Below are 27997 nucleotides of genomic sequence, written 5' to 3' on the forward strand. Positions count from 1 at the left end.
GTAAGCGGACTAACGACGTCGACGAGAGGATTCGGGTTTGAGAAGATGAGAATCAGCGTTACGCATGTAGGTGGACTCGCGAACGTCGATGATTCGGTACTCCCGGAGATGGACAAGACTCAACTCTCTTAAAACGTACAACGTCTATTAGCCCCTTTATATTGAAGGTGTACATACGCAATGTTTTTGTGATTGAGTAGTGGATTTCTCGCTGTCAAACCAACGAAGGATCTGCATCACATCGGGAACTTTCTTTGTACGAACTTTTACTTTGGTCTACAGTTCTGGATGTATGTATTTTCGGCGCCCAATTGACCACATAAGTAGCAACGACTACTGTTGCAATGGCCTTTGTGGTGATCAATGTGATATGTACCTGTGTTAAATGAACGAATTGAATAAATACTACCATACTACAAACGATGGATAGATACATTCATACTTGGTTTTTAAGAGATACTACTAAGTTCCGCGAATATATACATCCCAACGAATCACCCACCCCAACTGAAGGTAGATAGAATTTCAATCTGCCTCGTCGACCCACGCACCCTCTCCAGCCTGCGCATTCATCACCCTCTGCATATACCTCCTCACCCAAGCCGGACGACTCATATACTTCACGTACATCTCCGCACGGCGCTGTGCCCTGCGCGTGGTCTCTAATGCGGAGGCATCGTCTGCAGCGCCAGATTCTTGTTCCCCAACACCCTCCGCCAAAACGCCCATCTCAACCCTCACCTGTCCCTCTCTCGCTCTCAACAACGCCCTGCGGCGGTTCCACACTGCTGGGTGGACGCTGATCAAAAAGAGAACAAGAAACAAGAGCGCTTTCCGTGCGAATCCGGGTTCTGGGGAATCGGTTTCTAGGGGGAGAGTAGACTCTAACGCTGCTTGGTCTTGGGCGATACCGAACGAAGCTAGGTTATCGAGAAGAGTTGGAGGAGCTGCGGGTGCAGGTGCAGGCGCGGGTGGGTTGTTGGCAGCAGGAACAGCGGGTGGTGCTTGTGCAGCAACGTTCTGTTGCGCAGGGGGTGGAGCTGGTTGAGGCGCACCACCACCTCCTGGTGGTCTCTCACCAGCGCCTCCTCCCTCCATACGACCCCGCTCAATCTCGACCTCAACCCTAACTCCCAGCGCCGCAATCCAACCCCAAATCTCCCACCCTACCCAGGCGAGAACGAGGAGCATAAGAAACGGTTTCCTCGCGGGCGCTACAAAGTACAAGAGAAGAAACATCCGAAGGGAGAGCATGAGTAGGGGAAGTAAAATAGGACGTATATTGATTTGTTGAATTTGGTGATTATTATTATTATTATTATCGTTGTTGTTGAGGTTGTTCGCATTGAAGAATTGGTTAAGGTCAAATTGAACGCCTCCTTGAGCCTGAGGCACCTGCTGCTGTGGTTGTTGTATTACATTTACAACGCCGGGAGGTAAATTCTCGGTAATCGGTGGTAAGCCCATTTGTTGCAGAACCGCATTGAGGTGTGCGGGAACTTGTACTGCGGGGGTTGTTTCCGGAACAGGGACACCAGGTTGGTTGGGTTGTGCAGTGGTGTTGGGAATTGAAGGTGAGGAAGTGTGTCGAGAAGGTTGAGTCGGCAGCTTCAACAATTCAAAAGTAAATGAAAGGACTTTTAATGCGTGTTTTTGTGCAGCTGTAGGTGTTTCGGTTGGATTGAGTAGACGGAGATATGGACGACCGCTTGCAAGGAAAGTCAGTATACGTAGTAGGAGAACAAAATAGAGAACACCTACTCTATAACATCCTTCACATACCTTACCCCCTTCTCGCTATTCACATCAGTACTAGGATACCCCTCGTCTAAAGTCGCAGGCCAAGAATACCCATGCGCGTTAACAAATCGAATAGCAATTTCCCTTTCATTGTCACTCGATGTGAAAGCCTCTGGCGTAAAGCCCTCGAGATCAGTGAGCGCGCTCAGCGCTTGACGGTGAGTGGATATCAAATACGCGGGTAATGCAGGAGGAGAAGGAGCCGTAGTAACTGTCGGCGCCGACTTGGATGTGGTAGTCGAAGATTCAAAGGTGACAGCTGCTGCTGCGCGTAGCTTGTTCACAACATCATCTCTTTCCGCCACTATCTCCTTCTCCTTCCCTTTACCCTTCTCACTCCCAACCTCTTTGCTCTCCCTCACCTCCCTAGCAGCACTGATGACAGGCGGTTTCCCGGTCCACGCCGACGGATGCACGCTCAGATGTACGATTCGCTTTAGCCCTTGTCCTCCATACCCATCAACAACCGGCCACAACTCTCCGACCTTCTCCGCATCACCCAACACCCTCCCGCGCCAGATAATTCTCTGCCCATCAACTTGGGGATTCCCAGGACATGTACGAGAAATAGCGTGTTTGATTGAGAGCACAGTGTTACTGCTTGCGGCCGATGTCGATGTGGGCTCGGAAGGCAGGTGGACAGTAAACGAATATCCATAAGCTGGGAGTTCAACAAGTATCGGCATCGTTGGAAGCGCGGGTTGGTGTTCCTCTGACATTTCACAAAAAAGGAAAAAGATCAAAAGCGTTTAATGAAGGAAATGAGACAGATAAAGAGGAGAAAGATAAAGCAAAGATTTGTGTGTAGACGTGGAACTTGGAGATTGAATAGACTGATTGCGTCACATTATTGTTACCCGAGGTCGGGCCGAGGCGAGTTCAGGCGCCCACAGTGTCAGCAAAGACTGGATAGTATGTACAGTGCATGCAAGGCAATCTATCTACGAAGAAATTTCTCTGCAGTTAATCGACAATGTGGATTATGAATACTATGAATACAAAGTTTCCGCAATAATTGTAGACAAGATGTCGTAAGAATCAGAGTGAAGGAAGAAAGTGTCGTATGTAGTAGCAAAAACAAGTGTCATCCAGATAGATAGATGAATACTCTAGATACGCGGCTCCGTCTAGGACGAGTCCCACCAGGGAATAGCCGGGCCTAACCATCTCCACTGCAGCGAATGCCCATCCAGTATACTGTGACTGAAGTATAGATAAATACCATCAGCTTTTCGTATTCTAACCTGACCAGCGAGTCTGGAGGGGTACGCCACTGAAAGAAGACATGAGACGACTCAGACGACTGTAAGTCACCTGCCCAGCGAGAGTTTGCCAATTGAACGATGTTTGAGGCGGGATGTCTTCCGTTGAATCGAGGTTATTCGCATCATCCATGGGTACGATTGGACGTCGAGGACGCGCATGATAGCCCTCTGAAATGAAATAATGGATACTTTTGAGCCACGGTTCGAAATCAGCGAAGTAAGGTTGTATAGGTAGATCTTCAGAAAGGACAAACGGACTGGTCAGGAACATGTTCTTGTCAGCGACCACCTCCCGATCTGTCCCACTGAACCACTGCGAATAGGGTCGTGGTTCAGGTGCGGGCACACCCGGCGCCTCATAGCGACAAGCAAGGCAAAGCATGATATAAAACAGGGATTCCAGATCGTGGCGATAAAGATGACCACCCGCCCAACGGTAATCAAGCAGATCGACAGACATGAACGGTCGGGTGCCAGTACGTTGCTTAGAAGTTGGACCATGATTCATATCTCGGACGCGAGAAGAGAGGTCAAAATCGTTCAATACACCGTATACCTTGCCATCTATGCGTCTGTACATGATGTTCCCGGAGCTGAGATCACGATGGAGAATCCCCACGCATTCGTAAAGCCACTGGTGAACTAGAAGAGTACGAGAACAAGGTAAGGAAGGGTGGGAGAACGGATCAAACAGCGACGTACTTTGAAGAATATCGTAAAACACCTGCGCGTATTCTCTCAGGTCTGTCAACTCTGAAAGTGGGTGAAGCTTCTCCAAAAACGTAACGCGCATTACTCGTTCCTCGTAGTCATCTTTGAGATGCTTCTTCAGACGACCTTGAACCGTGGTGTGTTCGTGGTAAGGGAAGGTGATAGAATCGATAACGTCCGGAAGATGGTTGAGCGCCCAACGTTGACCAGACGATTCTGCTTTCGACCTTGCTTCCCCAATCAGTCCATCTTCGCACGGCCGAGTCTTGCTTGGGAAGCTGATCTTCATCACCCTCGTCTTCTGATTCCTCTCTTCATTCCCCTCTTCATGCCAGACACAATCAGCTTCCTCACAAAGACACACCACCTCAACAACAATCGAACATCGACCAATGATGCCCTCCGCTCGGTAGAGGACTTTCGTTATTTTGAGTCTTCGCCTGCGACCATCGCTCCCAGTAAAAGTATAGGTAGCACCGACTAAGGCTGACGGATCATCTTCGAAATGGAATGTTAATTGTTCTGGATGCCGTAGGTGATCAAATTTGTTCAAGTCCAAGTTGGGGATGAATCCGAGTTTTTCGGTGGAAAGTTTGTTGAGCTGACAGACCATAGCCATGAGGAGCGTCTTCGACTCGTCGTTCAAGATGTGGAATGGCTGAGAGCAAAAAGTAAAAGAGTGATTTCAATTAGTGAACATGAACGTTGAAGTCAGGGTGTGACTGTGAGAAAAATGCGGAAATGGAGGCGGCCCGGACACGAAATATGCCCGTTTCTTTCTTCCGTACAACCTGCGAGCAACTGGTGAAATAATGAGAGAAAACTTACCTGGCTCTCGACGACCTTGGAACGATCGTAATATTGGAACCGAAATCCGCTATCATCAGCCGTGATCCCCATTGCGTGGTTCCGAATAAATCCATTGGAGAGCATCTCCTTAGCGTAACTTGCGCATTGGATTCTCGTGTGGCGCTGTCCCTGCGTCGAGGACATCTTTTGCTCTGCTCGTAACTCAGCTTCGGCTCTCCGTGCGTACTCCTGCGATGTCACGACCTCTATCGTCTTTTTTGTGCCTCCAGTAGCTTGAATGGTATCCTCGAGTAGAGGTTCGTCTCCAAAGCTGGCGGGTGTAGAAGTGAGAGGAGTAGAGGAGACAGACTGGGATACTACATATGCTATAGAGGGCAGTGTATCTGATTGTGCGCGAGACGAAGGACCGGGGCGCATTGCTATGTTGATTTTCAGTGTCAATTTGAGTTACAAAGGTAAGATATTCTCGTACCTCTGTTCCTCAATATTCTTCCAGGCTTCCTCAGGTGTCCTGAGCCTGACTGTGACATCGAATGAGATTTGGCCTTCTTATTTGGCCTGACTACCGGATCTGTGGATATGTTACTTATAGCTTCCACGAGAGTAATGATGTGCACTTACCGTTAGGATCCTCTTCATTTGCCCTTGACCGTTTAACTGACTGTGATTGCGAAGGACCTGCTTGTGGAATAGTCGATAGCGAAGGGCCTGCTGTTGTTCGTGAACCCTGTCTCGATCCACGCCGCGATCCTTTGGCTACCGCCGACTGCGATGATCCATTCCTTGGTGTTTTAGTCCCCTCTGCGAATGGTAAGTCAGAAACAATTACATGGAAGCAATGATGGTCCTGAGAATATACCTGCTTTACGGATGCTCATTCCAATGAAATTCCCTTTTCGGTGCTTGACCTCCACAAAGTACAGCAACAATCCCCAAAACACGCCGACAATCTTCTTCTTCTTTTCAAGATAATCCGATAGTCCCTCGTCTTCAGTGAGTTCCAGAAGCTGAAGGTAAATACCTCCCAGATCTGGCTTCCTCTCTATTCGCGAACCCAATACCGGACGAGGATCTTGGACATAGAAGATTTTCTCATCTATGTCCCTTCCTAAGTGGCCTTCCTCTCCATCCGAATCTTTCAAAACGTTCAAGAGATTTGCAAGGGGTCGATACAGCTGCGTCTCGTGCCCCGCAGCACCCTTTCGCTTTTTCCCTTCCGCCTCTGCCACGCCTATCGCGACCGACAGATAGGCTTCGAACGCGTCTTTTACTGCTTGGCTGTCCAGCTGCAGCGCGATGTCCTCCTTGACCTTCCAATCGACTGGAAGTTCGAGGATGAGGGTCGCAAAGTCATCGAGGGAGAATACAACACCGTCGCCGATATCATCCTCGAGGAACTTGTTGACGACAGAGGCACGCTGGGGAACTTCGTCTTCGGCATGGGAGGTGCATTTTTGACTCATTGGAGTGCCCTCGACCACAGGCGGACCATTAGCCTGCTTCATCTTGGGAGTTTGGGGAAGAGGAGCCGGATCTGGGAGAGGATTCTCTGGTAAGGGTTCCATAATTCAGTGAGGTGTTGTCGTGATGTAGGAGAGAGTTCAAGGCTTGCGAAGTGCTTGGACAATGGATAGATGCGCTTAAATGGCTGTCATGTAGCGATCACATGATGTTAAAGGCAAAGCGCGCCACGCAATTTATCTATTGTTCTTCTGTTCCAATTTTGGTAAGTAACTTTGACTTTGCCGGAAGGTCAAGGGTCGTGTCCAAATAGGAGATTATAGGAGAATAATTCCCACTTCAGGGGTCATCACAATGTGTCTGTGCCCGTTGGTGCCGGATGCGAAAAATTGTTGGTCATGTTTTTTCAATGCAACCAGCTCTCTTCTTTTTCACAATCTCGACTGCACCTTTAGCAAAGGTGTTCTTTCCATCTGTCCGACACTTCACGCGTCGCTTTCAGACTCCAGACACCGTACCGCGTCCTCTGTTATGAAATGCCCAGCAACGAGGACACCAAGTTCCAAAAGGGCTCTCCTCACAAGGTATAGAGACCGGACAGCTGCATCCGCGCTACAGGTGCTAAATCGGGTAGGAGCTGATTAAAGAACGGTCCCGTTGAAGATAGTCGCACTTCAAATTTTTTCCTTCAGCGCAAAATGTTTACGAATATACAAAGAGGGATATGGCTGAGGATATGAGGAAGCCGGATGCGATAATTCCGGCCGCAGGGATAAATATTTGTCGAGATGCGAAAAGCATCTCTTCTTCCTACCCACCCTTGGATCTAAAGAATCTCTAGATCTCCATTTCAACTGTACTACCTTTCTCCCTCTCCCACGTAGGAAAGCCCTGAGGTGACCTATAAGCGAACCCAGGTCGACTCTGGCTCGGGAGCGTGAGTGCCTTCGAGGAAGGTTCAAGGAAGTGGTGGTACTGGAAGTTCCAGGGCCACCGAGGAAGGTCTTGGTACTGGTGTCGGGGGAGGAGGAGCTATATCCAGTTCCACGTCAACATCTCTATCCGCTTGAACGATCTCCCATTCCGGGCCCTTCGCTTCCTCGTCAATGCCACCAACAGCATCCACTTCGCTCTCGTCATCCTCATCGCAGAACTTAGGCTTGCCATTTTTGACAAATTCTCCATTCCCTTCATCACTCCTTTGTCCCCACTGAGTCGGCGTCGAGAGGTTGATGTTGGGGTTGCACGCGCAAGTTGTAAGCATATCACCTAGGTAACATAAAAAATAAGATAATCAATTATGAACCTAACGGAAAGGAAAAATACAGTAAGTGGAATTCGAAATGAAACAAGGTGAAGGAGAGAATGGACGTGAGAATGTAGAGAAAGTCTTGAAAGACTAAAACGTACCCAGCAGATAGATACGTATAACATACCTTTACTCATCCTCAGTCGCCTTCAACAGATCTATCTTACAAATCTGGCATATGTACTGCACAGGTATCATCCCATTCCCATTCTAATACAATTTCCTCGTCTGCCTTGAGGCGTAGAGCAGATAGGGCAACTGAGAGCCTAGTTGAAGGGGATCGAGAGGAGGAGATTGTTTGGCTTTGGTCTCACTGTAGAGAGATCCTCCAAGCTCCATGATTCACACAATAGCGCTCCATGTCGTTTCAGCTATACCCGGAGGTAAGTAGATGATAAAGAGGAGGTACGAAGATGAACTTGGGACGGGATGAGCTACCTTGTCGATCTCGAACTCATCCGTCCAAAGTGATACTGAGTCGCGAGCTTCTTCAAATCCTTGGTCCTTGTAAGAATCCTTGTAAGAATCGCTGGAACGATAGATACGGAGGTGAATTTGTAGAAATGGTCAATGAGGATTGTAGGGAAAAGGAAAAGCAGACATGGCGGGCGTTGTAGCCGTCATTGATGAGTCTATAATAGTAGCCGTTTCCGTTCATGCTGGAGGTTCAGGTCACTCAGTTATTAACAAGCGGATCTGACCAAATAATAAAAATATGAGTAATCGTTATAAGATGCTGCGTACAAACCAATGTAGAGTCTTTAAACAGGTAAAGATTCGTTAAACTCAGGGGCAAAGGCGTCGTATCCACCCTTGATTTGACAAATTTTCGCTCTTTGTCCTCGTAAGACATACTTACATTCATAAACATTGTACCAATAACATAGGCTTGTCAATAATCCATGGCGGAAACGCGAATGCTTTTTGTAAACTACATCTCTTCATAGTATCCAATACAACCAATAATTTCAGCAAGCTTTTTGCGGCGGTCCGTGACAAGATGCGGAATATTTTCTGGTAGAATTCCGTGATTAGTGAGATAAGTAGTAACGTCTTCACCGCTGAGTGCACGAATGTCAAGCATATTATTGAGCATTGGAAGTGGAGCACGGCCTTGACCCTAGCCAGAATTCGAAAACATTAGATTGGAAATAGGCAGATTGTATTAGAGTACGCACAGGTTGTGAAGGGAGTGTATTATCAGGAAAACGAACTTCATCATACGGTTTCCCTGCACCACTACCTCTTGTTTGGTTGATGGTCTGGCAATCATCCATCAGTGCTCCAGTGTATTTTTCCAAAGAGGTAAAGTTTACGCAAGCGGAACGCCTATCGACTTGCGCTAGCTGTTTCTGCATCCCTACTAAGGTGTTGAAGATACTCTGTTGTCCAGCGAGCGGCTCTGCGATTCCAGTAGCTAAAGGAGCCTGCTTTGTCTTGAGAGTTTGAGCAAGAGCAGCTGGATCTGGGAGAGGATTTTCTGGCAATGGGTCCATGATTCAGCGGGGTGGATTTTGTGGTGTAGGTTCAAGTGTGCAATAGCAATAGGGGCTGTAGGGGGCCGCCCAACGAATTGCCCGATAAGATAATCATAACCCTACCCCCCAAGGCCCCCCAAGGCGCTTCTATCCCGAATTTGGTTGTCCACCAACGTAATGTTCAAGTTGGATTCCGTACGTGATCAAGGCATCCAGGTCCAAGTTGGGGCTAAATTCGAGTTTCTCTGTGAAAAGTTTGTTCTTGATAGACCATAGCCACGCAGAATTTCTTAAAGTCGATGTTCGAAAGGAAAAAAACAAGTCGTTTAGTTAACGAAGCTTAACGAAGGTAACACACAAGAAATGATTGAGAGAAAGATGCGGAACCAGACCTGGACCGGAGGCACCGTTGCATACGTTCACATCCAAGGACCAAAGTGTAAGCTTCCGAATCACCACCACGAATGAAAAGATTATGAAAATAAGACATAGTATGATTTTTCTGTCAAGTTAGAAAATGATGGAGAGTTCTATGAGTGAGAGAAGGATGGAAACTTTACACAGAATAACACCATGTCTTAAATGCATGAGATAATATATATATGATTTAGTACGCATGGACTCGTATAACATTTGAAGAGAACTGTGGATTTATGGTACATAGTTATACATGATGCAACCATCCCCAGATTAAAGCATACAAATATATAAAATAGATGGAAGTCAGAGCAAGAAAGCATGTATAACAAAGTCAAGATCGAGACGCATTTAAAATTCCGTTTTCCCTGCCCACCGAGTTTCTAGAGATTTTCCCTTGAACGAGGACATTACCGAGCGCATCCTAGCGTAAGAGACGTGCCTATTCAAGGTATTCCAATCAAAATTTAAATCGTTATCACTTTGCGAAAATTCCAAGTCTTCATCTCCCGACTCCTCCGACTCTTCATTCGACGTTGACAAGTTTTTAGCGCATAATGGACGTCGGATATACCCACCACGCAATTGGTCATAAATCTTGCGCAACCATCGTTGGAAGCCAGCGAAGTAAGACTGGATGGGGAGACCATTGATTAAACCAAAAGGGCTGGTCAAGAATTTGTACTTGTTATTACATATCTCCTCATCGGACCCACTGAACCACTGCGAATAGGGTCGTGGTTCAGGTGCGGGCACACCCGGCGCCTCGTAGCGACAAGCAAGGCAAAGAATGATATAAAACAGCGATTCTAAATCGTGTCGATAGAGATGACCACCCGCCCAATCGGGATCAAGTAGATCGAGAGACATAAATGGTCGGGTGCCGGTACGTTGCTTGGAGGTTGGACCATTATTCATATCTCCGACGCGAGAAGAGAGGTCGAAATCGTTCAATACACCGTATACCTTGCCATCTATGCGTCTGTACATAATGTTCCCGGAGCTGAGATCACGATGAAGAATCCCAGCGCATTCGTAAAGCCACTGGTGAACTGGAGGAGGACGAAAACAAGGTAAGGAAAGGTAAAGCAACCGATCGAACAGCGACGTACTTTGTAGAATATCGTAAAACACTTGCGCGTATTCTCTCGGGTCTGTCAGCTCTGAAAGTGGATGTAGCTTCTCCAAAAACGTAACGCGCATTACTCGTTCCTCGTAGTCATCTTTGAGATGCTTCTTCAAACGACCTTGAACCGTGGTATGTTCGTGGTAAGGGAATGTGATAGAGTCGATAACTTCCGGAAGATGGTTGAGCGCCCAGCGTTGACCAGACGATTCTGCTTTCGACCTTGCTTCCCCAATCAGTCCGTCTTCGCACGGCCGAGTCTTGCTTGGGAAGCTGATCTTCATCACCCTCGTCTTCTGATTCCCCTCTTCATGCCAGACACAATCAGCTTCCTCACAAAGACACACCACTTCAACAACAATCGAACATCGGCCAATGATGCCCTCCGCTCGGTAGAGGACTTTCGTTATTTTGAGTCTTCGCCTGCGACCATCGCTCCCAGTAAAAGTATAGGTAGCACCGACTAAGGCTGACGGATCATCTTCGAAATTGAACGTTAACTGTTCTGGATGCCGTAGGTGATCAAATTTGTTCAAGTCCAAGTTGGGGATGAATCCGAGTTTTTCGGTGGAAAGTTTGTTGAGCTGACAGACCATAGCCATGAGGAGCGTCTTCGACTCGTCGTTCAAGATGTGGAATGGCTGAGAGCAAAAAGTAAAAGAGTGATTTCAATTAGTGAACATGAACGTTGAAGTCAGGGTGTGACTGTGAGAAAAATGCGGAAATGGAGGCGGCCCGGACACGAAATATGTCTGTTTCTTCCTCCCACGTACAACCAACTGCTGGAATAATGAAAGAAAACTTACCTGGCTCTCGACGACCTTGGAACGATCGTAATATTGAAACCGAAATCCGCTATCATCAGCCGTGATTCCCATTGCGTGATTCCGAATAAATCCATTGGAGAGCATCTCCTTAGCGTAACTTGCGCATTGGATTCTCGTGTGGCGCTGTCCCTGGGTCGAGGACATCTTTTGCTCTGCTCGTAACTCAGCCTCTGCTCTCCGTGCGTACTCCTGCGATGTCACGACCTCTATTGTCTTTTTTGTGCCACCAATAGCTTGAATGGTGTCCTCGAGTAGAGGTTCGTCTTCAAAGCTGGCGGGTGTAGAGGTGAGAGGAGTAGACGAGACAGACTGGGATACTATATAGGCTATAGAGGGCATTGTATCTGATTGCGCGCGGGACGAAGGACCGGGGCGCATCGCTATGTTGATTTTCAGTGTCAATTTGAGTTACAAAGGTAAGATATTCTCGTACCTCTGTTCCTCAATATTCTTCCAGGCTTCCTCAGGTGTCCTGAGCCTGACTGTGACATCGAATGAGATTTGGCCTTCTTATTTGGCCTGACTACCGGATCTGTGGATATGTGTTACTTATAGCTTCCACGAGAGTAATGATGCGCACTTACCGTTAGGATCATCTTCATTTGCCCTTGACCGTTTAACTGACTGTGATTGCGAAGGTCCTGCTTGTGGAATAGTCGATAGCGAAGGGCCTGCTGTTGTTCGTGAACCCTGTCTTGATCCACGCCGCGATCCTTTGGCTACCGCCGACTGCGATGATCCATTCCTTGGTGTTTTAGTCCCCTCTGCGAATGGTAAGTCAAAAACAATTACATGGAAGCATTGATGGTCCTGATGATATACCTGCTTTACGCATACTCATTCCTATAAAATTCCCTTTTCGGTGCTTGACCTCCACAAAGTACAGCAACAATCCCCAAAACACACCGACAATCTTCTTCTTCTTTTCCAGATAATCCGCTAGTCCCTCGTTTTCAGTGAGTTGCAGAAGCTGAAGGTAAATACCTCCCAAATCTGGCTTCCTCTCTATTCGCGAACCCAATACCGGACGAGGATCTTGGACATAAAAGATTTTCTCGTCCATGTCCCTTCTCAAGCGGCCTTCCTCTCCATCCGAGTCTTTCAAAACGTTCAAGAGATTTGCAAGGGGTCGATACAGCTGCGTCTCGTGCCCCGCAGCACCCTTTCGCTTTTTCCCTTCTGCCTCTGCCACGCCTATCGCGACCGACAGATACGCTTCGAACGCGTCTTTCACTGCTTGGCTGTCCACCTGCAGTGCGATGTCCTCCTTGACCTTCCAATCGACTGGAAGTTCGAGGATGAGGGTCGCAAAGTCATCGAGGGAGAACACAACACCGTCGCCGATATCATCCTCGAGGAATTTGTTCACGACAGAGGCACGTTGGGGAACCTCGTCGTCGGCATGGGAGGTGCATTTTTGACTCATTGGAGTGCTCTCGACAACAGGCGGACCATGAGCCTGCTTCATCTTGGGAGTTTGGGGAAGAGGAACCGGGTCTGGGAGAGGATTCTCTGGTAAGGATTCCATAATTCAGTGAGGTGTTTTCTGTGATGTAGGAGGGAGTTCAAGACTTGCGAAGTGCTTGGACAATGGGAAGACATACTTAAATGGCTTGTCAAGTAACGATCACATGACGTCAAAGCCAAAGCGCGCCACGCATTTTTTATCTATTGTTCTTCTGGCCCATTTTGGTATGTAAGTTTTGCCTAGGTCACAAACAGTGTCAGAATAGGAGAACCACATAACCTCCCACTTCCGGGGTATATTACGATGAGTCTGTGCTTCTTGGTGCCGGTTATGAAAGATCGTTGATCAATGCAATGCATCAATGCCTATCGTGTTTTTTTTACACAACCTGCTCTTTTCGTTTTTAGTCTCGAGTTACCGCGCTTTCTGCTATGCTATGCCCAACCACTGAGTCAATCTCTTCATCATCACCTTGCTTGCATGAACATTTTTGATGTGCAGGCACACTTTGAACTTGTTTTGTTTTGAAGGTTCCACAACAACTTGCGCATTCTCCATCTACATGACATTCAGAACATATGGAGGCCCTGTACCCACTCGCGGAGTGCCCTGTGTGCACCGCATTTTAGATCTACAATATTTACCAAGCAAGGTGTGGTCCACGACAGTGGAGCCTAGTGTTCAGTGGATGCTGGAATAGTAACAAAAATCTCCAATGGAAAAGAGCTCCCATAATTGAGGTATTTATCTATCTGGTTCCGGTTATCAAAGATAAGCCAAAGTCTTCATGCGCTGAATCCTTGAGGTCATCCAATGACACTCCAAGTAAATCAGCTGTAAGCGAGCGGCCTAGGATAGGATAGGATAGGATATGAATTATACTGGCGAGGTCCGATTCCCAAACAACCAGTTTACCATGTACTGTACAATATTACATAATGTTGTACAATAATGGAACACACATATCTAATACAGGGGGGCGATTATGATCATTCATGTCCTGGTTATTGAGGGGAAAAGCGGAAAAAAACCCCTCCCATGGTATCATGAATTACACGGTCTTCCCTGCCTCAATATGCATGCAGCGTGTCACTCCAACCGATATATTTCAACTGCATAGAATACTTCCAACACCTCATGCACATACTTTGCCAGCAACCCCACGACCCTCTTATCTGCCAGTAACTTCCTAAAGAGCTCCCATCCATCCCCGTAATGCCTTGCAAAATGGGGTATCTCCTGTATTACCCTTTGCATAAAGGCTTTCCTCAGCTGTATGACCTTGCAGCTGTTGCTGCATTCAAACAAAACATGTCCCCCATCTTCCACTTTTTCTCTACACAATCTACACAGTCTTTTATCATGCTACACCATTGGTTTGTTCCTCTCTGCCCACCTTAATCTCTCCACTGCTAATTTGTGGTTGCTTGTTACCATATCAATCAAGGATCTTCTATGTTCACCTATTGGTATCCTCAAGTAGTGTCTAAAGGCCAGGGTCTTTACAACCATTTTTTTTGTCTTCTTGTCATACTCTCTTCTATCTCTGAGCACATCCCTTGTCTTGTTTGATGTGTCTACCTTTTCTTGAATATCTTTCTCCATTGATTTCTTAACCCTCTCCATTACCCCATCAATGTGTTGCACAGTCAAGTCCTTGAATTTTGGTATATTCTATACCACCCTGTGAGGTAGTCTGTGTAACACTTGTACCATTTCCATAAAGACTGAGTTCTTCCCCTGCTCTGCCAGTTTATATGCTTGTCTGCATGCCTTCCATGCTAAGTGGTCCCTCCTCAACTGCACCAAATACTTCAGATTCTTCAGGAACAGAATAATTCTTCAATATCGAATTGGCCATAGGCCTGTTTCAGAGAATAATAGTGCCACCATTGATTTATCATTCAGTCCCAACATCCTCCTAATGAAGTAATGCTGTACACTCTCTAATTGCTTTCTTCTTACATCATAAATGTCCACTATCACTTCTGCCCCATTTTTCAGATAGGGATCAACCCTGCCCCTGTACAGCAACCATAAGTCCCATATTGGAATATTTTTCCCCACAAACACCTTTGCATGTAGTACTGCTCCTGCAGTCTTTTTTGCTTTCTCAGCACTCTCCTTGTACTGCTGCTGATACATGTCAACTCCTGTTGTCTGGTGCCAGATTCCCATGTACTTCATCTCTTCCTTCTTTTTCAACCTTTTGCCATACAGAATAAATGGCAAGCCCTCTGTCTCCTCCTTTCCATACACTGCATAAACACACTTTGGAACTGATGCAATAAATCCAGTCTGTGCAGAATATTCTCCAAATTGGTTGAGTTTGGATTGAAAGCTTGTAGGGCACATTGTAGTCATTAATACATCATCTGCGTGTTCTGTATGGTTGACCACTTTGTCATATAATACCACATCCCCTGGGTGCTCACTAAGTCTGAAGTCTGCAATTGCTAGATTGAATAGCATAGGTGTTCCTGGGTCCCCAGTCCAAGCTCCAATATTTGAAGTAAATGCCTCTGAGAAGGAATCTGCCACCTGAACCACATTTCCCAACTTTTGGTACATTAGCCGCAGCCAATCAATCAGTGGGCCCCTGATGCCCATTTTATTCAGCTTCATCCACATCATTGGTCTATTTGTTAGTGGGAAGGTGTGTGTCCAATCCATGTATGCAACATATAATGGCTTTCCCATTGCCTTAGCTGTGTCAACCATGGTCTTGAGAATAAATGGATTATTTGTGGTTCGATAACCCGGCCGAAACCCATTCTGGGTTGATGGCAGTAAATCCTGATCCTCTGCATATTCCCTCAACCTTCTGTCAATTATTAATGTGAGCATTTTCAGAAAGCAACACTCTAGCACCACCAGCCTATAGCTTGAAGGGTCATTAGCCTCCTTCTCCCATTTCAGTATGCCCACTACCAATGCAACTAGCCATGCTGACGGAGCAGTCCTGTTCTCTATACAGTAGTTCAACAACTTCACACAATTCTCATTTGGAATCTTCATAATCAGTTTATAATCCACCTGGTCCACCCCTACAGAGCTGTCTAGGTTTTTCATTGCAATATGCGCCTTTGCTTCCTCAATCTCCTCTTCCTGTATTGCATGGCTGAAGAATTTCTGCTGAGTTGTGTCCACATTTTTTTCTGGTATCATTGCTTCCCATTGCTTCCACAGTGCCAGATACTTTGCATCTAAATTTGGTGGAATAATGACTGGGCTCTGCATGCATGACCGGAATTCCCTAAGCAACTGTTCCATGGTCACTTCCATTTCCTTTGCTTTGCCATCCATCCAGTTGATATATAAGGACCAGAACTGTGCAATAGTTTTGCAGTTTTGTAACTTCTTGAGGTCATCCTCTTGAATTTTTGCAACTTTTGACCTTCCTCTGTGTGACACTTCACCCTGTCTCACATCTTTGACCCCTGCTTTTCTCTCCCCCCCTACATCTTTGGGTAGAGCAGTTGAGACCTTGTCCCCTTCTAGTGGTACTAGGCAGGAGGTATTACATTTCCATGGTACCTCTTTGAGTGGCCTATAATTGCCTGGTAAATCCATTGTAGCACCCTTCTTGGCAAGATTATCTGCCTCATCATTATTCTGATTTCCACTGTGGCCGTTGACCCATACGAATCTGGTTGATGCTGCTCTTTCTTCAAGTAGAAGTGCGATGTCCTTGAGTATATCACCATTTGGTATATTCCACCCCATGGTCAAGTGGCGGCCAGCCCAGTAGCAGCATTGCCTAATAATATACTCTGAGTCAGTGTATATTATCAGTGGCCTCTCTGGGTCCATTTCAAATAGGACTAAGTATACTGAATATGACTCTGCCCTATTATTTGTTTGTCTTCCAGGTCCTGGTACTCGCACACTTTGATTCCTCCTTGAGTTCAGGCCATAACATATTCCAGCACCAGCTTGTGCAGAGTCAGTTCCCCCACCCAGACATGACCCATCTGTATATACTGTGACTGGATCATTGGCATAGTAGAAATCCCCATAGTATTGTTTCAATGCCTCTTCTTCTGATAGAGCACTTGCAAGAATTTTGTTATACAGTACATCTGTAGGTTCATGTAGAGGCTGTATTTTGATTGTCATTTTCACCTGCTCCTTCACAGCACTGGCCTTGGGTGTGAGTGATAACTCTACTGCCATTGAGAGCATAGAGTGATCTGACCACTTATCTTCCTCCTGCTTTGGATTACCATGTACTCTCATATGCTTTACTGCATTCACCAAGTTATTCGACACTACACAGTAGTCAACCACAGCCTTTCCATTGTGCTGATGTGATGTATAGGCACCCGGTAACGAGCTTGCCTCGTTTTTGTGTGAAAGAGAAAGGAAGGAATCTAATGGGCACTCCAACCAACCAATCTAATACACAATATGCGACTTCACTGCTATCAAATTTATTTAATAGCAAGGGGTAGCGTTGGCAAAGGTTCTGCAAAGCTTTGAGAGCTAAGTAAGAAGCTTTGATCAATCAATTTGAATTGTTCTAAGGATTCGATATATTCCTTTGATCAAGGTAGATTCAGCATGATTTGTGCTTTGGTTTGTATTGATTTGGGTATATCAAGAATTGGGGGTTTGAATCAAAGTAAATTAAAACCAAAACACACAGACCCCTACGGAGGGCTAGAACTATGTGCTGGCAGAACCACACAGCGTGATTTGCCCTTAAGACCAACGACTGATCCTAAGTTCGAAGGATATCCAACAACTGGATATACTTCTCGCAGTCACAAGGAGCAGAACACAATGTTCCTATACTCACAAGTGCCGGGCCCGAATGGCTGCTAGCGAAGAGGTTTCAGTCTGGCGGGAGTGTGTCTTTCCTTTTTACGGATTAGCACTGCAACGTCGTCCCAAAATCACTTGTATTCCAGATACATCGGATCGCTATTTATACATACAGAATATAGAGTCGCACAGTACAATTAATTTAATACAATAAACGTTCGGAACTGCCAGGAAACTTCTACACTTGGTCAGATACCATTTAATTTGAATCTACATGTCCTTATTTGGCCCATATTGGTTCCAAGATTCTAGTATACCTCCAAACATAGGTAGGTACTTCGATATTCATTTAATTTAATTGTTTTTGGAGAATGACTCAAATGGTGTTCAACTGTCATTGCTGTTCAACACTTACTTCGATCGTTTGTCACCTCGTCCGGAGGCAAATCAGCTCTCCTCGATTCTAATCCTATCAATCTGATTCATCTGGATTAAACTAATTGCTTCTCTCTTTCAACAGACACCCATTGTGCCTATACTCTATCAAGGGAGTTACGCATAGTATTCATTTAATTGTATTCTTCAATATTTTCTACGTCAGGACTCTTTGACATTCATTTGATATGTCTTCGGAGCCTCGCAGTACTTCGATCGTTCTTCTAGTCATTTTCCTCAAACATGCAACTTGATTGGTCTATTAGACTAAATCGCAGTCTTTTAGATTAATGCATGATCTCGTTCTAGAAGGAGTATTTGATAATTCCTGAGTTCTAGAAAGTCATTTCAAGTCAATCCTCGGCTCATGGTCACTTGAGTAAGTTCTTCCAAACTCCTGCCAGTGTAAGGTCCAATAAGAATACCCTTGGTATGTCATACATGAATGGTCATCCTTCGGATGTAGTCTGAGTCTGGTATAATCCTGCTTGACAAACAGGTAGACTGCTATCCAAAGGTAGTATCGGGGATGGGTAAACTAACCAACTTGTGGTAGTATGGGTATATGGTCCCTTCAACTTATTAGACTGATTCAGTATTGACTTTGACTGTCAATCTGGGTCTCAATTACAGTCCTCTCGATACAAATCTATACGTGAAAATGTCACAATTCACAGCATAGACGTCTAGCCAAAATTTAGGTGTGTCACCGGTTTGTTGACCTCCAGCACAGTCCCATTTATCACAGACATATGTTCCTGAGAACACACCTGCAGGAAGGCCCGACCCCGTGCATTCTCTATGGTGTCACTTGATACTCTTGGCCTATGTGTATATGCCGGAATGTTAGACCCAGTCCGACCATTCAAGTCCATCATCACTATCACTGGTCTATTTGATACCCGACACAGCCTGATGATAGTCCATAGGTTCTCCTCTGGGGAGACTTCTGAAAAGTGAGTATACTTTGAGGATGCTGGCAGTACATATGCCACAATAAGCCATACTGTGCCCAAATCCAGTACAAGAAAATCCGGCACAGATAGACTCGATTTCTTGACCTGTATGTGATTCCGTACAAATGCACATACTCCTCCATGCTGATGCTCCCATGGCTCTGCTGCCTTCCTTGACTGAGCAAAGAATTGATACCCTTGAAGCTTTGCCATAGCTTCTTCCTCCTCAGGACATAAATGTGTTTCCTGCAAACCAATAACATCAAACTCTCCTATTAACATCTTAAAATCTGGGCTGAGCATCTTTACAATAAGGTCTCCATGAACATTCCATGAGGTAAAATTCACCATGGTACATATTTCGGAACTATCTACCCCAGCTTCCATTTGTTCCGATTCGACCTTATTGACCTGCAAGAGACACCCATAACCGCACAGCCCAGCTGCATATGGCTTATCACTGTCACACTCTTGTTCTCGTTTCAATAAAAGAGCGGTCGGAGGTTGCTCACCTAAAAGTACAGCTGCGTTTTTCTGTCATAAAGTACGCAGCCCCTATCATTTTCCTTTTCTCACCGTCTCGACGCCTTTACTTGTACGATACATCATCCCATCACTGTCAAACCCCCATCGATTACTGATCCATCGATTACTGATCCACCTGACCCATCTTCTCCTTCTACTGACTTCCGCCACCTTCCTTGTTCCTAAACTGTACAGTATTACATCGTTGTTTCTCGCAGACCGGATTATGTATATATAGCCAACCCTCCACAGCCTGGTCCCTTATCTTGACCTCTCTGTCATTATCTGGGACCAGGTATGTGCTTACTTATTATTACCTATGACTACGATACTCAATATATCTCTGTCATTATCTGGGACCAGCTTGCCGCCGTTCTGCTTAGTCGCTCCGCCTTGTTGCCTTGTCCAGTTGCTCCGCCTCACCGTTCTGCTTAGTCGCTCCGCTTTCCCGCTCCGTTAGTCACTCCGCCTCTGCCGCTTCGTGACATTAGGTCAAGATCCATTACTGCACTGACAGCCTACCGATAAGGTTGTCCTTGCAGGGTCTATAGACACCACGTCTTCCCCAGTTCCGCCCGACTCTGAAACACCTGTTGCCAGTATAGACTGCTCCGCACTCCCGCACGCACTTGACCCCAGAGACCAAGCTCACGCCCATAACAACGACGATACTTGGCGCGATTGCCAGTCTCAACCTTGCCCCAACGCCCTTTTGAACTCAATCCGAGAGCCACTCACTGTGAGCAATATAACCTTCCTGCCGATTCCCCAGCCCCGATTGCCTACTCCCATCATGTCGACTCCTATCCCGCCTGCCCCAAACACCTCTGCGGAGGATCTCATGGCTCAGCTCATCAGACAAGTAGCTAACCTTGCTACAGCTATGGAGGAACGCTCATCCTCTAAGTCAAGCATGAACAAACCCGAGGTTTTCAAGGGTAAAGATGGCGCTGAAGCCCATCGCTTCATGGCTCAGTTCCAGAATTGGGCGTCAGAACAACCGGATCTCGCCAAAAGCCAAGTAAAACTCATCAAGTCCGCCTTGGGCTTCTTCACAGAAAGTGCCGGAGATTGGGCAACTCCCCATCTGCTACATTTCAATGCGGAAAATCCCCCTTTCGGAGGAAATTGGGAGGCGTTTCTGAAGGAATTTAGCCAACGGTTTGAACCAATGGACCCAGGTATGGAAGCCCGTAGCGAGATCAAGAATCTCAGGCAAAGTAAAGGACAGACAGTTGCGGAATTCGCTCAGAAGTTCAAGGATATCGGAGATCGGACTGAAATGTCTGATATTGACTTGCGGGAACGTTTCTTCACTGCATTACTCCCAGAGATCCGACAACACCTCATCACCGTAAACATTGCCCAAGGAATTGCTCCGACTCTGAAGGAGGCAATCAAACGGGCCATATCGGTGGATGTCTACCTGCACGATCCCACCATGACTGGCCGGAACTCTGGATACCCTCCCACGCATACCGCTCATACTACCCCTGCTGACCCCCATGCTATGGACATTGATGCAACCCACACCAGTAATGGGAATACTAGGGAAGCATTCCTAGCTCGCATGCGAGGACGATGCTTCGGCTGCGGTGCCCAAGGTCATGTCAAGCAAAACTGCCCACACCGAGAAACCACCTGCCGCTACTGTGGACGTCGAGGACATCTGGAAGCAGTCTGCCAAGACAAATTCATGGGACTCGGACGAGACCGAGGCCGACGCCAGCAACCTCGACGCCAACAGATATCCGCTACGGGACCCGCGCCATTCTCCCTATTCCCAAACGAATCCGTCCAAATCGCGTCCTCGACCCCAACATCTGCTCCTGCACCCGTAACTGCTACTCCGAGCCCCCCTAACCAGGATTTTTCCAATCAGATTGGTCAAATAAGGGAATTACTTGATCGTGCTAACGCTATGTCCTCCTCGTCCTCTGGCTTTCAACAGGGTTTTTAAAGAGGGTACCCGCTTCGGCTGCACCGAGAGTACCCCGTAATCAGTTTGTTATGTTCGCTACTTCCTCGTATGACTCGCACCCATCATGTACAATATCGTCAATCCGGGAATTAAACTCTACTTCCCCACATTTCCGAATTCATGCGAGACTAAGAGGAAGGAATCACAGTATAACAACTGCAGCCATGGTAGACTGTGGAGCTACCGCCCTGTTTTTAAACCAAGATTTTGTCACCCGGAACCATGTAAGATGTGCACCCCTCCATAAACCAATCGACGTTTTTAATATCGATGGAACACCTAACCGAGCTGGACGGATAACCCATTTTGCACGTCTAGCACTCACAGTGGATAATCAAGAGCGATGGATGGACTTTCTGATCACCAACCTAGGAGGTGAAGACATCATCCTTGGACTCCCCTGGCTACGGAAGGTAAATCCGGAGATTGATTGGGAGAAAGGACGACTTTCAGTAAAGCCTCCTCGAGTAACGATAGAAGAAGTCCCAGACGAGGAGATCTTGTACTCTCATCTAGCCGCCACTCACACAGAAACCCCGATCCTCGAACTCCCGGAACTGGAACCTCCCGCAGAAAACCCCCACATTGAGGTGCCACTAGAAGCGACCCTTGAACCGAGTGAATCAGCAGCGGTGGAAGAACCACTAATACACCGAATTCGAGCCAATCATAAAACTCGCCGGGCATGGGTAAAAGCAGGAATTCTAGAGGAACAGACGGAGGAAGTCTGGTGCGCCGCAGGATTCACTTACTCCCAGCAGCTAGCAGAGGAAGCCAACCGAGACAAACCCGTTAAAACCTTCGAAGAAATGGTCCCTGAGCAGTATCGTGATTTCAAGAAGGTTTTCTCAGAATCCGCCTCCGAACGATTACCTGCCCACCAACCTTGGGACCATGCGATTGATCTCGTACCTGGAGCACCGGCAACTATGCGTACCAAGATTTATCCCATGTCCCTAAACGAGCAGGAGGAGTTGGATCGTTTCCTAGAAGAAAACCTACGGAAAGGCTATATCGTCCCCTCAAAATCACCAATCTCATCACCGGTCTTCTTCGTAAAGAAGAAGGATGGGAAACTCCGTTTCGTACAAGACTACCGGAAACTGAACGAGTACACTGTGAAGAACCGATACCCGCTCCCATTAGTTGCTGACATCATTAGCCGACTTCAGGGAGCCAGATACTTCACGAAGTTTGATGTCCGCTGGGGTTACAATAACATACGGATTAAGAAGGGGCATGAATGGAAAGGCGCGTTCGCAACAACCCGAGGCTTGTTCGAGCCTAAGGTCATGTTCTTTGGTCTCACAAATTCCCCTGCCACGTTCCAAGCACTTATGAATGCTATATTTGCTGATCTCATTGCAGCCGGCAAGGTGGCAGTCTACCTAGATGACATCCTTATCTTCAGTAACGATCTCGAGGAACACCGACGAATGGTACGGGAAGTATTAACTCGGTTAGAAAAGCACGACCTCTACCTACGACCCGAAAAATGCGAATTTGAACAACAACAGATTGAATACCTCGGACTCATCATCTCAGAAGGGGAGGTGAGAATGGATCCGGTAAAAGTAGCGGCTGTTCGTGACTGGCCAGTCCCTACTAACCTTCGGAAACTACGAGGGTTCTTGGGATTTGCAAACTTCTACCGACGCTTTATCCGGAATTTTGCCAAAATAGCACGACCTCTGAACGACCTGACGAAGAAAGACACCAGCTTTACCTGGACCGACACTCGACAGAAAGCATTTGATACCCTTCGAGAAGCCTTCATCTCCGCACCGATCCTTGCTCTATGGACACCAGACAGGCCTACTCGAATCGAGGTAGACGCATCAGGCTTTGCCACGGGAGGCGCCCTTATGCAGAAGCAAGACAATGGCCAATGGCATCCGGTAGCCTTCAGATCGGCATCCATGCAGCCAGCGGAACGGAACTACGAAATCTACGATCGAGAAATGCTTGCTATCATTGAAGCACTGAAGGATTGGAGGAACTTTCTAGAAGGACTCCCTCAACCATTCGACATCATTACGGACCATTCGAACCTCGAATTCTGGCGCACTGCACAAGATCTCACCCGCCGACAAGCCCGATGGGCCCTCTATCTGTCACGGTTTGACTTTCATATGATCCACCGCCCTGGCAGAGTAAACACCCAAGCTGATGCTCTCTCCCGCATGGCAGTTCATCATGTATCGGACAGCGATGATAACCGACAACAGACAGTCCTTAAACCTGGCCACTTCGTAAAAATTGCAGCTTCGATCCTACAGAACCCCTTAGAGGATCGTATCCGGAAAGCCTCAGAACGGGAAGCACAGGTATTGGAGGGTCTCAAAACAGTCAAAGAGCACGGACTACAGCGCTTGGCCAATGGGATAGCCGAATGGGAAGAGGACAATGGGTTGGTCTACTACCGAGGTCGAGTATACGTACCAGCAAACGACGACCTACGCACTGAGGTACTCCGTCAATGCCATGACCATCCAACTGCAGGACACCCCGGACTACACGGGACACTCGACTTGGTCAGTACCCATTTCTGGTGGCCTACATTGCGCTCTTTTGTGGAAAAATACGTTGAGGGATGCGAGGTTTGTGCCCATAAGAAGATCCAGCGACACCCACGAGCCGTAACTCAACCATTAGATGTACCATCCGGTCTATGGGAAGAGGTAGGGGTTGACCTGATAACACAGCTACCTAACTCCCAAGGCTACGATGCTGTCTTGGTTTGCACAGACCTGTATGGAAAACAAATTCACGCTATTCCTTGCACCAGCTCCATCACAGCCGAAGGCGTTGCCGATATTTACTACCGAGAGATCTTCCGTCTCCATGGTCTTCCTCTTCACTTTAAATCCGACCGCGGACCCCAGTTTGCAGCTAAACTCATGCGATCCCTTCTCGCTAGGCTAGGAATTAAATCAGATCTAACCTCCGGATACCGTCCTCAGTCTAATGGCCAAACTGAACGAGCAAATCAGGAAGTAGAGAAATACATCCGCCTCTATGTAGGACGACGACAAGACGACTGGGCAGAGCACCTTCCCATGGCGGAGTTTGTGATTAACTCACGGACTCATTCTGCGCTAGGCATGTCCCCGTTCGAGCTAACCTACGGCTATCTTCCCCTGTTCAATATCCCAGTGGGCCAACGCAGCGGTATTCCAGCTGTGGATGACCGTATACGGATTCTCCGAGAAGTGCGACAAGATGCCGGAGCTGCCTTACACCTAGGAAAGAAACAACAGAAGGAGGGATACGAACGCGGGAAGCGGAAAGCTCATCAATTTAAAGTTGGAGACCTAGTCTGGCTCAGTGCAGAGGACATTAACCTTCAGCTTTCCAGTGAAAAGTTAGGAGATCGACAGCTTGGCCCTTATCGCATTCTGGAGAAAATTGGCCCTTTAGACTACCGCCTTGACCTTCCCCTATCCCTAGATCGCCTCCATCCCGTCTTCCATGTTGATAAACTATACCCCTGGAAAGGTAACTCCATTAATGGCGAAATACCAACACCACCAGAGCCGGTATACTTAGAGGATGAAGACGAACCGGAATACGAAGTAGAGGAGATCTTAGACAGCCGGGTTCGATGGAAGAAGTTGGAATATTTGGTTAAGTGGAAAGGTTACGACGCAGGGCACAACTCTTGGGAACCCGCAGCCAACCTCAGTCGAGCACCAAAAATTGTTCGGGCCTTTCATAAAAAACACCCAACAGCGGCAAAGCCTTGACCATCGAGGGCAATGGTCATAAGGAGGGGGGTAATGTCATAAAGTACGCAGCCCCTATCATTTTCCTTTTCTCACCGTCTCGACGCCTTTACTTGTACGATACATCATCCCATCACTGTCAAACCCCCATCGATTACTGATCCATCGATTACTGATCCACCTGACCCATCTTCTCCTTCTACTGACTTCCGCCACCTTCCTTGTTCCTAAACTGTACAGTATTACATCGTTGTTTCTCGCAGACCGGATTATGTATATATAGCCAACCCTCCACAGCCTGGTCCCTTATCTTGACCTCTCTGTCATTATCTGGGACCAGGTATGTGCTTACTTATTATTACCTATGACTACGATACTCAATATATCTCTGTCATTATCTGGGACCAGCTTGCCGCCGTTCTGCTTAGTCGCTCCGCCTTGTTGCCTTGTCCAGTTGCTCCGCCTCACCGTTCTGCTTAGTCGCTCCGCTTTCCCGCTCCGTTAGTCACTCCGCCTCTGCCGCTTCGTGACATTTTCTGTCCTTGTTTTTCTCAATTTTGTTGCCGGTTAACAGAACTTGTCACGATCGTCTGCATCTTCCCTTCTGTTCTGACTTCTCCCAGAGTAAGTCTATGAATCTACCATTCTGAAGGGCCCCAATAACACTCGCGGATCACTGGCACAGACCTCGAATCCCCCACTGTTCGAAGCATCTATTTCTGTTCAAGTTATCGTCTTCCTCATCCGACCCACTGACAGCGGTAAGTTTCAAATTTAATTCAGCACTTGTACTACCCTTCTCTCAAACCTCACATTTACTGCCCAGGATACTTTGCCACGCCGAACTAAACCAAAACATCATGCACTTCTGCGTCGCCACCTACCTGATCATGGGCCTTGTCGCCCAGTGCACGGTGAATGCCCTTATGTATCCCGTAGGCTATGTGCGTGTTTTATCTTTATTTTCTTCTTTCTTTGTTTTTTTTAAAGAGGGGCTCAACATTACAAGCAGAGAAAAGATATCTTTTGGTCCTATCGACTTCTCCCGAATGCCCATTTTCCTGCACACTCTGCTCTTACACCTACAGAAATAAAGGAAGCGGCAAAGCATCTGGTTGATACAATACTGAAAGAGAACTCGCATGGAATACCTCGTTTGAGGGCAGACAGTCCCGAATTCATTGGTGATCCGGATTCTGTCAGCATCAATATCACATCCACAGTCGAGGTTGGCGGATTGATGTGTCCGTGTAATGCAAATTTGAAGGTCGATCGCGAAAAGGGTTCGATATTTACGGAACTTTATCTGACTGGGGTGCATTGAATGTCTAGCGGCGCTCATCGGTGTCGAGCTCCACATGCTTTTGATCGCGGAACTCGACAAGTCCTACGCACTGGTCAGTGCGTCGGACTGAGGACGGGGTTGACAAGACCGACTTGGCGTTAATACCTCAAAATCGGGCCTTCGGTTACTGTTGTCAGTCGTCCGGTTCCCTTATCGAGCACTTATCTCAGAACTCCTCTGCATGGCTTGGTGTTTGAGGGTCCATATGTTAGTTTCAGATTAGTAGTGTACACGCAGGTCGGATCTCCCCTCCCTCCTACTTAGAGAGTAGGTAGGAAGAAAATAAAGTTAGATTTTTACCCCCCATCTTTTGGATCTAAGTACAACCAAGCAAAAATCGTACGAATTCTCTCAGTTCGAGCCATTCCTCAGACCAACCTAAACCTCCCGTCGTACTCGAGACGGATCTACTTCGTGTGACGGACTAGATCTCGTTTCATACCTGGAGCCCACCGCGAGGGGGGTTTCCCGTTTTCTTTGGATCTTGCTCCGAACTAGGAAAACTCTCGCCAAAAAGAAAATACACGGTAGATTATCACGACGAGTCGTCGTACAGGCCTACGAAATCGCCTGTCGGTAGAAGACGAAGCTCTTTTAGCTCAGTTCCATCAAGGGCGTATCGACTTTGACTTCGACGAGCTACTGTCCCCAGTAGACAGCACCGAAGCCACTCACAACAGCCTATCCAGACTAGAGGAAGAGGTCGGTAGTAGCGAATTTCGTGACCATCCTACAACACCTCTCTCGAGCTATTCACCAACCCTACCTTCACCCCTGACTCCATTATCCCCTAGTCCCTCCCTACAGAACCTTAGTCCATTGATAACTCCGATGACGACTCCTCTTCCTAAACGAGATGAGCGTTCCGCCCCGAAGTTCGACCCGAAGAATGAAGCACTCTTGCCAAACTTCTTCGAGGAGTTCGAACGTACCGCTAAAGCGGCGGGGATCATCGAGAACAGTGAAAAGATGAAAAGGACAGTCCTAGGGTATCTGGACGCCAAGACTATGAAATTCTGGCAGTCCCTGGACACCTTCGACGATGATGAGAAGACATGGGAGGAATTCAAGACCGAAATCTTAGATTACTACCCTGGTGCCACAGGAACAGCTGAGGTCACCACAGAAGAGTTGGTCCGGGTCGTCGAAACCTATCAGAAGAAGTTGATTTCAACAACCCAGGACCTTGCGGAATACCACAGAGAGTTCGCTGTGGTGGCTAAAGCCCTACGCACCCAAGGGACGCTCTCTGAAATCCTTATTGCCCAACACTACGTCCGTCCCTTTCCAGAAAACATCCGGACCCGCATAGACACCGGACTCTACGTCCATTACCCCACTAAGAAGGTCGGTCAGGCCTATACGATCAATGAGATAAGGAAAGTTGTTACCTTTCTCCTATCGGATGCCTCGGCCCCGGTTAGCTCTGGAAGTTTTCGTAGTGGGGATCGAACGTCGATCCCCCACCCTACGACCATAGACACTCCGGTGGTTAAAACAGAACCCAAAGACTCCGAAGATTCCCTGTCGCAGCAAGTGGCCGCACTCACCCAAATGATGCAGCAGCTCGTAAAGGAGAATAAAAGCAGAG

The 27997-nt window shown here is 47.2% G+C and overlaps 5 protein-coding genes across 5 annotated transcripts; 1 reads left to right on the forward strand and 4 right to left on the reverse strand.

The window, feature by feature from the left end:
• Nucleotides 1-525: 525 nt before the first annotated feature.
• Nucleotides 526-2519, reverse strand: C8R40DRAFT_1165863 (uncharacterized protein; the record flags this gene model as incomplete). The annotated part of the gene is made up of 2 exons (XM_046230755.1): nt 526-1708; nt 1762-2519. The coding sequence occupies 2 exons, from the start codon at nt 2517-2519 to the stop codon at nt 526-528; spliced, it is 1941 nt and encodes a 646-aa protein (XP_046090702.1).
• Nucleotides 2520-3039: 520 nt separating this feature from the next.
• C8R40DRAFT_1165864 (uncharacterized protein) lies at nt 3040-6151 on the reverse strand (the record flags this gene model as incomplete). The annotated part of the gene is made up of 6 exons (XM_046230756.1): nt 3040-3707; nt 3768-4434; nt 4605-5005; nt 5059-5157; nt 5208-5387; nt 5446-6151. 6 exons carry the CDS (start codon nt 6149-6151, stop codon nt 3040-3042), a joined length of 2721 nt encoding a protein of 906 aa, XP_046090703.1.
• An 854-nt stretch (nt 6152-7005) lies between these two features.
• On the reverse strand, nt 7006-8852 carry C8R40DRAFT_1165865 (uncharacterized protein; the record flags this gene model as incomplete). Its single annotated transcript, XM_046230757.1, has 3 exons — nt 7006-7316; nt 8314-8476; nt 8535-8852. The coding sequence occupies 3 exons, from the start codon at nt 8850-8852 to the stop codon at nt 7006-7008; spliced, it is 792 nt and encodes a 263-aa protein (XP_046090704.1).
• Nucleotides 8853-9602: 750 nt separating this feature from the next.
• C8R40DRAFT_1165866 (uncharacterized protein) lies at nt 9603-12732 on the reverse strand (the record flags this gene model as incomplete). The annotated part of the gene is made up of 6 exons (XM_046230758.1): nt 9603-10303; nt 10364-11018; nt 11184-11584; nt 11638-11736; nt 11789-11968; nt 12027-12732. 6 exons carry the CDS (start codon nt 12730-12732, stop codon nt 9603-9605), a joined length of 2742 nt encoding a protein of 913 aa, XP_046090705.1.
• Nucleotides 12733-25921: 13189 nt separating this feature from the next.
• C8R40DRAFT_1065855 (uncharacterized protein) lies at nt 25922-27902 on the forward strand (the record flags this gene model as incomplete). The annotated part of the gene is made up of 6 exons (XM_046225700.1): nt 25922-25975; nt 26001-26005; nt 26052-26305; nt 26394-26462; nt 26963-27825; nt 27849-27902. 6 exons carry the CDS (start codon nt 25922-25924, stop codon nt 27900-27902), a joined length of 1299 nt encoding a protein of 432 aa, XP_046090706.1.
• Between the last annotated feature and the right edge of the window lie 95 nt (nt 27903-27997).

Source organism: Lentinula edodes, assembly GCF_021015755.1.
Source record: "Lentinula edodes strain Le(Bin) 0899 ss11 chromosome Unknown C8R40scaffold_3, whole genome shotgun sequence".
Classification (NCBI taxonomy): Eukaryota; Fungi; Basidiomycota; class Agaricomycetes; order Agaricales; family Omphalotaceae; genus Lentinula; species Lentinula edodes.